This window comes from Aythya marila (assembly GCF_965140915.1).
Source record: "Aythya marila genome assembly, chromosome: 25".
Lineage (NCBI taxonomy): Eukaryota > Metazoa > Chordata > Aves > Anseriformes > Anatidae > Aythya > Aythya marila.
The window spans coordinates 3982835-3995018 of record NC_139066.1 but is presented as its reverse complement, the minus strand read 5'-3'; the positions used below and the strand labels follow the sequence as shown (position 1 = coordinate 3995018).

At 48.7% G+C, this 12184-nt stretch overlaps 1 protein-coding gene across 3 annotated transcripts; it reads left to right on the top strand.

The window, feature by feature from the left end:
- The first annotated feature begins 139 nt into the window (after positions 1-139).
- On the top strand, positions 140-12061 carry CNP (2'',3''-cyclic nucleotide 3'' phosphodiesterase). Of its 3 annotated transcripts, none has more exons than XM_082779124.1 (4): positions 140-234; positions 2509-3178; positions 3790-3932; positions 4503-12061. In XM_082779124.1, exons 1-4 carry the CDS (start codon positions 232-234, stop codon positions 4953-4955), a joined length of 1269 nt encoding a protein of 422 aa, XP_082635250.1. In that variant the 5' UTR covers positions 140-231; the 3' UTR covers positions 4956-12061. The 3 variants fall into 3 exon arrangements, with proteins under 3 accessions (XP_082635250.1, XP_082635252.1, XP_082635251.1); XM_082779126.1 differs by lacking the exon at positions 140-234 and adding an exon at positions 2065-2086; XM_082779125.1 differs by lacking the exon at positions 140-234 and adding an exon at positions 2289-2307.
- The last annotated feature ends 123 nt before the right edge of the window (positions 12062-12184 follow it).

Sequence of the window (12184 nt, the reverse complement as noted above, 5' to 3'; positions counted from 1 at the left end):
AAAAAAACACACACAAAACAAACCAAAAAAAAAAAACTGGCTCCGAGCTGCGGCGGCCCCCGGGGCCGGGCACCCATCGCCACCGGCCCGGCCCGCCCCGGGGAGGCGCGGCCACGGCGGGGGGGGAGCTGGGCGGGGGGGTCCCGGTGCTATGAAAGGGGCCGCGATCGCACCCGCCCCAGAGCCGCTGCCCCGCCGCCCCGCTCCGCACCGGCGGCCGCTGCCCTCACCATGGTAAGCGAGGAGCCGGGGCATCCCCGGGGCCGGTTTCATTTCCCGGTGGGGAGGAAGGAACGGGGGGTGTGTGGGGGGGAACGGGGCTTCTCCGGGTGTATGGGGGGAGCTCGGGGTGCACGGCACGACTTTGGGGTCCCGGGATGCTTGGGGCACGACCCCAAGGGGCTGCAGGGTGGAGCTGGGGGCACAGCAGCTTCTTCCCAGGGGGGTCCTGGGCTGCGCAGCCCCCTTCTGGTCCCCAGCCCACCCTGGGGCTCAGTCGGGGTGCAGACACCTTCAGCAGCGTGCGGAGGGGTGCTGGGTCCGGGAGCATCACCCGGCGAGGCCCCGGGACGCGGAGGACAAGCGGGGGCTTTGTGGGGGTCGCAGGCAGGGACAGGACAGGGGCGCGCGTTCAATCGGGGATTGTTCGCCCGGAGGAGCCCGGTCTCTGTAGTGCCATTGTCTGGCCACGCTGTACGGGGCCCGATTTCATAAAGGCCAGCATTATCCTTCGAGCTGGCTGCTAAACAATGGGTCCTGAGGGTGTTTTCTATTATTGTTCTTTTGTTTGCACGGTTGAAAAGCGGCCTCAGTCACTGCTGGCCACCAGCAGCTGCTTGCTGCAAAATAGCCGGGCTGCCCCGCTCACAGCCGAGCCCTGTGCCACGGCCCTGCTCGGAGATGCTGCTGGTCCCTGCCCGGCCCAAATATCCCCCTCCAGAGCCAGGACACAGCAAGGAGCCCTTGGAGACAGCTCACACCTCTGCTTCCCTGTCCATGAGGATGGGGGAGCCCTAAATCCCCAGGGAAGGTGGTGTAGGGGAGAGTTGTGCAGTTCTTCTTCTTCTTGCAGCCCCAGGAGCTCTGCCTTGTTTTTGGGAGCGGGCACGGCTCAGTGTGCCCCAAGCTCTCCATCCCACGCTGCTGCACAGCAGCTGCCCCCGGGCACACAGTGCTCCCTGCCCACCTCATCCCTAAGGCAGAGGGGTGCAAGGTCTTAGCCCCAGGGTGCTTTGGAACCAAGCCCCACCTGTGAATTTTGGAATAAAGGATAGTTACTTAAATGAAATAGTTGACTTTTTAAACAGGCTCTTCGCTCTGCAAGCAGGAAAGGCCTTTCTGCTGCGGGCAGACCACTTGCACAGCACATAAAAGCCCCCAATTTTTGCATCGCAGGCAGAACTCACTCCTTTGGTTTCACTTCTGGGGCAGAGCTCGGGTACAGGTGCGGGTCCCAGGCTGGGCTGAGTGAGGACGCAGCTGGGGAGGGTGGAGAGGCCACACATCAACCCAAAAAAACAACAACTGCCCTGGCGGTGCTATTGAAACCAGTTGGAGAAATCCCTCCTTTCCTTGAGCCCGGTGCTTTCCCAGACCCTGCCGGGAATTATCTGGGCTTCCTGGTACTGGCATTGCTGGCAAGCAGGGAGGCAGAGCCAGTGCCAGCTCCCCAGGGTGCTTTTCCCAAGGCTCCTGCTGCTGCCAAGCTTCTCTGCTGCTCACAGTTGCTTTCACTTTCGTGTTCAGCTCGGCAGTGGCTGGTGTTGGGCTTGCCCTCGCTGAAAGCAATTTAAATTGCTCCTCATTCAAGGAGGAGCCTGAATTCCCTCCTGCGAGGCACTCACAGCGCTGATGTTCAGCGGGGTACAAAAAAGAGGCAATTCTTGCAGTGAAACAGCCTTCACATGGAAACAGCCTTTCTTATGGAACAGAGGACCCCCAAGCAGACTTAAATCAGCCTGCAATCACTTCAGGACAAGCTGACAGGATTGCAGCAGCTGCCCCAGCCGCCTGGCTCTTTCATTTCCCCTTTTTCAGGCAGAGTTCCCCCAGACGCACAGCGGCGCCACATTTCTAGTGGCCACAGGTATTTGTTTAAGCGTTCAGAAATAAATTTGATGCTGAAGACTGCTCTGGCTGGGTTTCAGCCCCATGGTGCCTCCCCAGCTGCAGCCACCGCCACGTGACGGGCGAAGCTTCCCCTTCCCGGTCAGGCAGGGCCCAAGTTGCTGCTGGCAGGCGCTGGAGCAAGGAACGGGGCAGCACAGTCACTCCTCAGGTCAGGGGCAGCACCAGGACAGGGCACAGGCAGGTCCCTGCTGTGGGGAAGGGTTGGGGGAGCTGTGGGAAGTGCTTTAAGCCAAGCGAGGCTCGGGGAAGCGGTGGCACCGCGTCCCCTCAGCCTCCCTTCCTCCCCGCGGAGGCTCTCGGCAGCACGTGCTCATGCAGCAGGAGCGTGGGGTCTCCGGGGGTTGCTAACCTACAAAGCGTTTTCTTCTTGGATTTCAGAACAGAGGCTTCTCGAAGAAGAGCCACACATTCCTGCCTAAAATATTTAGAAAAATGTCTTCTCAATCAGCAAAAGAAAGGCCTGAAAGCTTGCAGTTTCCTTTCCTTGATGACGAAGATACCATCTCCACACTCAAAGAGTCTAAAACCTTTTTTATTTTAAGAGGCCTACCTGGCAGTGGGAAGTCCACTCTTGCCCAGGCTATTCAAGACAGGTATAAAGATGCCTGCAAGGTCATTTCTGTCGATAACTATAAAATTACGCCTGCAATAAGAAGCAGCATTCCTGAAGAATACTCAAAAGTTGATGAGGATCTAGTTGACTATTGCAAACGAGACATCAGCATTATCGTTTTGGATGACACTCACCATGAAAGGGAACGGCTGGACCAACTCTTTGATATTGCTGACAAATACCGGTACAAAGTCATCTTTGCTGAGCCCAAAACCCCGTGGAGAATGGATTGCTCGCAGCTTAAGGAAAAGAATCAATGGAAACTGTCAGCGGAAGACCTGAAGAAGATGAAGCCAAGCTTGGAGAAGGAATTTCTACCCATGTATTTTGGGTGGTTTTTGAGCAAAAGAAGTTCTGAGAACCTGAGGAAGGCTGGCCAGCTCTTCTTAGATGAGCTTGGAAGTCTCAAAGCCTTCAAAAAGGAGAGCAAATATTGTATGTATAGAAGTGTCTTATCAAGTTCTTATTTTGTTGATGAAACGTGGGACAACTTTAGCCAGCTTCTACAGTGACGCTCTTAGTTAATCAGGGAAAACTGTTTGAAGATACTAATCCCAGCTTCCCAGAGTTGTCAGATTTGCTTTTGTAATAAAAAAAAATAATACAATAACCAGTAATACAATCACTGACAATAACCAGTTCTCAGTGAAAGCCTGTTTAGCTGTGAGGCTGCAGGGCGGTGGGTTAGGATGGCAGCAGCGTTACTCTAGGCAGCTGGGCACCCACGGGTTACTGGGACGGGCTGTGCAGAACAACTGCAGAGTCGAAGAGAAAATGGGGAAAAAACAAGTGGTCTTGGGGACTTAAGAGACTTCTGCAACATCAGGTTTAAGGTGAGCCATGCTGCTGTGCAGGAGCTTGGCTTTTAATTACATCCACTGATAGTCTAGGTGGAAGGAGGAACTTTATGTATCCGTCTAGTCCTTTTTAGCAGTAAGAAAGATGAAGCATGAAGGACAGCTTGGTGGAGAAAGCTGAGATGAGACAGGCTCAGGGGTTGAGGGGTTGATTTTTTTCATAGTAACATTGCTTACCTGTGTTTGCAGTTGCTTTTGCTATCGAAGATCCCAAAGTAAAAGTAGATCTCACCAGCTACTTTGTGAAGAGGCCACCTGGGGTCTTACACTGCACCACCAAATACACAGAGTTTGGAAAAGCCCCCGGGGCTGAGGAATACGCGCAGCAAGAAGTGAGTACCACGGCTCCAGCTTTTTCCTGCTGGAGTCTCCCTTCTCCTTCCCAGCTGGGGATTCATGCACCTTGGGAGTGGGCTGGGGGGGCAGCTTTGCTCTCAGCAATGAGGCAAACTGTAGAGAGAGTAAGCCCGTATGATAGGAAAGTGATAAGCATGGGGGAGATGGCAACTATTTCCTGATGGCTTCCAAACTAACTATCCCCCCATCACCCCGACTTCCAGCAGCATCCCCAGTAGCTTAACTGGAATGATGGTAAATCGTTCAATAGAAGTATGGATACTTCTAGCCAAATTATTTCAAAGCGGATGAGCTCGAGAGCCCGTTTGAATTTGGAATTTGTGAAGGAGAAAGATGTGACCAGCCCTGAATTCACAGAGCAGGAACTTCAGGCCACAACCTCCTAGTTGACCACCATGTTTCAAACATGGCAAAGCAAGAATGACCACGGCCAGCCAGGACCCTGAGCTTGTGGCCGATAAAGCCAGCCGCATTGCTTTAAATTCCACCTGTGCGGCGTTGGTTAAAGCTCTGTTCTGGACTTGTCTCCCTCTTTCCTCTCCCAGGCTGTGAAGGCTTCCTACGGCAAAGGCTTCACCTTGTCCATTTCTGCTCTGTTCATCACAACGAAAACTGTTGGTGCCCGTGTGGAGCTGAATGAACAGCAGCTGCTGCTGTGGCCCGGAGATGTCGATAAGCTCCTGTCCACCGACAACCTCCCGAAAGGCAGCCGGGCTCACATCACCCTCGGCTGCGCCAACGGCGTAGAAGCAGTCCAGACTGGGCTCGATCTGCTGGAGTTTGTGAAACTGGAAAAGGCAGGGAACAAAGGGGATGAAGTGGGGGAAATCGGAGGAGGGAAACTGCAGTATTTTGATAATGGTATGTGGATGCTCGTCCTTTCCAAAAAGATCGATGTGAGGGCGATATTCTCAGGTTACTATGGAAAAGGAAAACTTGTGCCTACGCAGAGCACCAACAAGCGGGGCTCTGCTTTTAGTTCCTGCACCATCATCTAAGAGCATGGGCAGGGTAGCTTTCTTTTTTTCTGTTGTTTTTAAAAGGCAAGTAACTCAGTAACCTTTATAATTGTAAAGAGAAATAATTCTACCTTTACTAAAGTAAGCCCTTTTTTGCCAACCCCAGTATGAAGTGTCTCTGGGGAGACAGTTTATTGGCCTCTGGAAGAAAACAACCAACTCCTGACTGACAAAGGAGAGCTGTTGAATGACTGCTGTCAGTAACTGAAGTGTTGCTGAGTGCTTTTAATGGAAGACTTTTTGGAAAGAACGAGCTGTGGTGTTCTGCTTGTTTTCTTCCTCAGAGGAAGATCTTCTATGGTCTTTTATAACTTCCCTATGAACCACAATCGTTAGATCTCTACGTGCCAGCACTATATGATCAAGCAGTGGCAGACCAAAGCCTGTACATAACTGGTCTGAAGCCAAGTGAAGTGAACTGCATAATGCCTCTCCCCTCTCCCAAACCAGAGGGACTAAAAGTCAGTAATTCCGGTAGCTGAATTACTAGGTAAGAACCAGTCAGACCCAATTATGGGTCACTTCTGTCAAATGTGGCAGTTACTAATAACTTAGTCCATAGGAAGAGGATTTGCAACAGACATCGGGGTACCTAAAAGCCTTGCGTGTTCTACCCCAGTTCATGCTCAGGCTTCCTTCAAGTGCAGGGAAGAGCTGTGCTGGTGAGCACACAGAAAGAAAGCACGTTGCCAGATAATGTCTGAGAGACAGGAAAAAAAAAAATCACAGAAGAGGAACCAAGTTAAATCTCAGGAGATGCATTCAGTTCCTGCAACATGGCTCCAGTCTTTTCAGAGCACATGTAAGAGTGGGCAGGACCAAGGACTGTCCCGTGCCCTTGTTTTGTAGGGAACAATCCTGCCTTGGCAGGGAGTGGAAGAGATGAACTAATGTCTTTTCCATCTTATTTTATAGAAACTAAAATCATGTCTGAAGTATAGAACTGTACTTCATGCAAGATTTTACTAGTTTTATCTAATGCACTTGAATGTTAAAAGTTAGGATGGAAGTAACATTGTAATTTAGGAAGTAAATGGAGGTACTGTAACTGCGTAACTTAAGTCTGCTCAAACCTAAACCATTGGCTGGAAAAAAGTTAATGATCAAATACTTTTGTTATTAAGTCTGTTTTATTAAAGCTTATGTTTTTGCTCTTAGCCAGATTGTTTGTCAGTCATCAGTGGATATGTGGTCACTACTTTACCGTAACAAAAAGCTCAACTAATGGATTCAGGTCAGGACAACAGTTTAAACTCATGCTAGGGCTCAGTGTTTGGTGAACTGCACAGTGAAGTTAATACTGGATTAATAAATGTAAATACTTACTGTGTTTGACATGCATGTGCTGGGTTCGTATCTGTAAAGGAGCTGTCACATGGGCACAGCCTACCTGTAGCTGTGCGCGCTCAAACCTGTATTGCTCAGGAAGCCCAACTCAGCCTGTGCAAGCAGCATTTCTCCTCTGAACATTTAAAACAAAATCAAGGAGTGCTTTGGGCTAACCTGATAAACACTCCATGTTTTCTAGCAAAGCAAAATACTTCCTGCTGCTGCAAAAAGATGTAATCCCCCCTTACCTTCAAGGGATTAACAGTTGGCTAGCTTCTGCACCAGGAGAGTTGCGAGTGCCATGTGAGAAGTCTCATGCGGTTTTGTTCCATCAAAACTATAAAAAAAAAAAAATTAACAGCATCTGCCCAGGACAGCTCTTGAGAGTATGCAGGAGCATGCTGAGCCACCTCTCCCTCCAGTGCTCTGGTAACACAACCCAATGCTCCAGCTCACATCCAGCACTGAAATGCACAGCTGGAGCATCTTGTTTATTTGCCTGTTCAAGAACAACAGTGAGACTGTCGTCATTTAAGTTTTTATTAGTTTGTACATCATATACAGTTTATAATAAAGTAAACCAATTGCATATGGTTTCGCTTCAGTCTGTGATATTCTTCATATAAACACATCATTATGAATTATGCCTAATGAAGTAAACAACAAATATTCACATTTTTACCATTCACATCCTAGAAAGGTAAGGGTCCAAAGAGGGACAGTGTTCATACCAATGTGAAGCCTGCCTTAGAGAGGATGACGTGTTTGGCAAAGCGATCTGGATATTGATTGCTCCATGCAAGACTCCTTTCCTCCCACAGGAAAGGTAAGATATTTACACTGAGGTAAACACTCGGAATCTCATTTCAGATAAATACTGCAGCACAGGGTCTACCGTCCTCTCCAAGTCGGCTTCACATCAGCGTCCGGTTGTCTGACTACTCCTTAATGTCTTTACAACAAAGCAGATACGCATGCAATGAAGGTGCTCGGTTTGCTGTTTCGCACTCAACCCCCCCCACCATTGCTTCACACGATTTTCTCTTTTAAGTATGAGTTTTTAAGTGAAAGCAGGGACTCAGACGGAGTAAGCAACGTAAGATTGGCTATGCAAGACCTGCAGGCAAGCTGCAGAGGCAGCATCCAAGCTCTCCCCAAGTACTGCCCTCCCGAGCCACCCTGAATGCAGCAGCTCTAGCTCACTGCTTTGCAGCCTGTGCCTCGTCTCGGTGCCCTCTCACAACTCACACAAGAGCTTTCCATCAGAGGTCAGATCCTCTAGAGAGAAGACGTGCCTAGCACTGCTCCAAGAAAGGACAACCCTGTCCCTGACTGCAGGCCTGGGGACAGCCGGGGCAAGCTGAGGAAAGCCGAAGCATTTCGCATCATCTCCCACGCCACGCACAGCTCCTGCTGCCCTGCTGAGCAATAGGGAATTCTCCAGATTTCAGCAGCTGCTGGATGTGAACGGCCTCTGGGGGAAAGGAGGGTCACAGACCTGCTACGGCTGAGTTTGTCACCTTTCAGACCTAGTTACAGCACGGCTATAACAAGGCGATGGAGCTCAGCACTACTTGGAGAGGCTCAAGTAGGTGCAGTCCACGAGCTCTCCTTTTCCCTAAGGAAGGGAGGGGAGGGTACAAGGCACAAATTGAAACGGGATGAAAGCCATCCGCTTGAAGATAAGCGAATATCTTTAGTTATTAAGCTGAGGAAGTGAGTTTGAAGGAATAAGCAAGCCACGGCGTGGTCCAAATGCTTTGGTCATTCAACTAGTTGAAGACTGATTTGGCCGAGCAGCCCCCGACGCGAGGCTGGCTCAGAGGCCAGAGCTCGCAGGTGGCAGTTTCTTTATCAGAAACAACACAACAGCACGGGTGCTTGCACTCCAAATCCCAGTCAGACACAGAAAGCTCCGAGGGACTTCCAATATTCCACCGCTAATTAATACTGCTGTCCCTAAACCATTCTTCCCCACCCAGTTTGCATTAATGCAAGTATTTACAAAACAGTCAGAAGCCTTTAGAGCACAGGATCCAGCTTTATAGCAACATTCCCAAGTTCACAAAAAAAATCATGTACTTTCCTATGTATATGTATAGCAGAAACAATCAGAAAAAGCCTGTCAAAACGGGCAGCCAGAAGCATCCTAATGGGCTTTGCAGCTGATTTCAAGTCCAGGTTCAGCGAGTCTGGAAAGGACTTGCAACACTCCCTGCAAAAGGTGGAGCTGAAACAGCATCAGATTTGGAAAGTAAATCCACACAAGAAACAAACAAAAACACACCAGGCTTCGTGGTCTAGAGGTCAGATCATTGTACATGCAAGTATCTCCCAAACACTAACATTACCAACACATTTTTTTCATTTTTCAAGCATGAAACTGCTTCCATCTTAATTTGAATGCAGCTGCACTCTGAAACCAGCCCCACAGCAGCTCAGACACCACAAGATCATGATGGAGACAGAGAAATAAAGGGAGGGTAACAGGCCAATGCTCCTCATCTCCTGGTAATGCTCCAGTCACAGCCTCACCCAGCCTCACTTCACACAGCTCAGCCCGCTGAGGGACTCCTCATGCACACATTTTTCCTGTATTTCACATCTTTCATCGACAACAATTGCGCTGTCAGTTATCGAGCTGCTCATTAGCCATCGCGTTCATCTCCTCTCATCGAAGACCCTCCCTTCAGCACCGACCTGGCCTGCCTTTCAGCCACCTCACCTCTGCTCCCCCCGGGGTAATTCCCATCAGCGGGCACCCTTACAGCACCAACTGCTCCCTTTCCAAAACGCCAAGCAGGAGCTGAGGCCCGAGGGGCAGACGCAGAAGACAAAGCCAAAGATGCTCAGCGGCTGCACTGCAGGCGATGGGAGCTGGGAGCTCACCGGGCAGGTCAGGGAACAGCCCCTGCGCATGGGAAAGTCTGGGGGCACCTTTTAGTATGTTTTGATGTTGATTAAGGCTCTTCCTGTAATGCCAAAAACCAAACCTTTCAGTAACGACAAGGACTGACCTCCACGAAGCCCCTTCCTCATTAAGAGGGGGGCTTTGCCATCAGCTTCTTGCACGTGCCACGTTCCCGTGGTGCCCCCCAGTCTCCAAAGGGAAGAGCTCACTGCTAAGCAAGGCTCGACTCACGCCCCCCTGTGCTTGTGTTTCACGGCTATCACCTACGTTAGCTCTTTATCACTCTAGAAAAAGCAGAAGCATAATATCATTAAGGTATTTATTAATGATCTCTGTGGCAAGTTCCTATGCCTGGTAGCTGCTATCAAGCCAAAGGAAGCCGGGGAGCTCTGCAGAACGGTAGCAGCTGGAAAAATGGCACCAAGGCTCCCTGTGGCCATGCCCAAACCACAACCCACGACACGTTCTGTAACTACCAGGTGTGAAAGGCAACGTTTCCAGCAGTGCACATCCATGCAGATTTTTCTGGAACAAGCACAGTCCCGTGTCCCCCAGCCGTGCTCAGACAAGACGGAGGCCACAACGCCGGCGCACCTCTACCTCCACGCTCTGCTGCTGTCCTGAGGTAAGGGGATAGTCACTGAACGCCCGTCAGACCCCAACGCACTGTGCAAAAGTTTATGCAAAAAGCATGTGTTTGCCTTCAGTTTCAATCACGCAACAGCGCTCCTTGGAAAAGTCTTGGCACTCACCACGTTAATATTAAACTACTTTAAATCATGCATTCAGGTACAGGTTCATAAATATCTGTTGTACACGTTTCCTCTCTCAGAGAAGCCATTCCATTTCCATCCTCCAAGGAATGGTCTCATTCACAACCTGGAGAGAAGAAAGCCTGTCATACTCAACTGGAGGAGGGGAGGCAGAAATAATAATAATAATAAAAACCACACTGACAAACGCAGTACACAGCTCTGCATGGTGACAGAAGACTGAGAGAAGTCCGAACTGTACAGTAATTATCGACACACACAGGACGACACGTTATGAATCCGGAATGCCACACTAAAATAACTCCTGTAAACTGATTTACAAGTGCCATGAGAACTGGAGAAGTCTCAATGTGCATAGACCAGGATTTTAGTTCACCAGGTATTCACCGTTCCAGAGCCTGAAAAATGCTAGGACCTTATTTTGCTCTCAGTGCAATCCGGGCGAGTCCATCACATTACACTGATGCAAAGGAAGTTTGAATAAACGTTGCAGAGTTTATTTTTGGAAATATTACTTAACGTTGGCTCATTTTAAAAGCTGACTTTTGAGTGAGTTATAAAATGCTTCCTTTATTCTGCAGTACTAGAATTTAAGCCCTTAAATCTTCCCTCTATGAAAGCGGATTGTCAAAAGTTCTGACACACCAAAAACCACAGGACTGCAGTCCTCAGCAGCAGCACCACGACACTATTGCAACTGGTGGAAATGGAGTTCACTTGCATTGCGGTCTAGCAACTCCGTCCAACTGGACGGGACAAGTACAGCCCTCAACTGGAAGGAAGACAAAGATGTCAGCGTTCAAAGTAATCGTTTTGTGCAATGAAGTCATTGCAATTTTTTGTTCCTGCAGTCAGAAGATAACTCAGGTGTTATATAAAAGTTAGCGTCAGGTTTCTCTAGGAAAAAGCCTTGCATGGATTTCTACGAACACGTTTTCTCACCCAAGCAAAATTCAGCTCTACAAATGTCACTACACTACAGCAGGTCAGTTCAAAGAAACTCTGGATACGACAATGCTTCGAGCCTCTGCCCCTTCACGCTGGTGTTGGGGAGTGCCAACACACTTTCTTTCAAAGCCCAACTTCTGAGCAAGGCTGCCTGAAGCTGGCAGGCAACGCCACGCGCTGTGCTCCAGAACTGCTTTAGCGAGAGCGTTCAACTTGACCAAAGCACCTCTGAAGAAAAGATTCTTCACTTTCTAGAAAACCGGGCAGAATTCTGGAAGCAGTCCTCTCTCAGCTGAGGTCTTGCTGTAACACTACGTTTATGGTGAAAAATAGAAGAGCATTCACGTTAACTGGCAGTACCACTGAACCAAATCCATTTTCAATTCGAGGTGGTGCAGCTGCACGCAGCTCCAGGCTTTAAGCTCATCACTCCAGCACTTGTCCTGACATTGTGCAAGAGAAGCAAGTGACAGACTGTCAGTTCAGGGTTTGACTTTGCATTTTCTTGCTTCTTTGGACTAGTAAATTACTTCTATTTGAAAACTACTTGACTAGTTTAACAGATTTGTACAGTTCTTGTAAACATTATGAGAACACACTGCTGCACGCACACAGTAACCATTTTCAATTAATAACCTGAATATTACGTTGCATTTCTTCAAAGCTAAAAAGAGCTCATCCACGTTACGGATCAGTAACACAAAATCAAACAAAGAGTTTAAACCCAAGAAAATCAAGTTTAGCACAGATATTAAATGTTCAAGTAGATTAATTAAAAAACATACGGTGAAAAAATTCAGCCCAGAGCAAATTCAACATTCCCTTAAAGAGGACAATTCATGGAGTGGAAACACAAAGCCCTTAATTCTAGCTGCATCACAGGGAATTCTCACACAAGCTGCTCTTTTAAATCCAAAGAAGCATTTCTCTCTGATACAAAATTTTTAAGCTCACACATTATCGATTAAGTTAATGCCCAAGTGTACCGTTCTGGTAGAACCATGGCAGAAAAAAAAGAGACATCTTTCAGGTAAAATGCAATTGTATGAAGTTTGATTGAATCTTGGCAACATTTTCAGAAGATTAAGATAACTTACAAGTTACTACAAACCCTAGACATGCTGCCATATCGCACTTTGGAGCCAACCAAAACAAAACAGGAGATTACTTCACCCTCTCACACGGCAAGTTTCCAGGAGGACTTCAGGGAAATCCTCTCTGCTGAGGAGCAGGAACAGTCTGAAAGT

Bases quoted from the DNA above. Each gene is read 5' to 3' on its own strand.
- CNP (XM_082779124.1), top strand. The intron at 3,179-3,789 runs GTATGTATAGAA...CTGTGTTTGCAG, and splicing joins CAAAAAGGAGAGCAAATATT to TTGCTTTTGCTATCGAAGAT. The intron at 3,933-4,502 runs GTGAGTACCACG...TTCCTCTCCCAG, and splicing joins AGGAATACGCGCAGCAAGAA to GCTGTGAAGGCTTCCTACGG.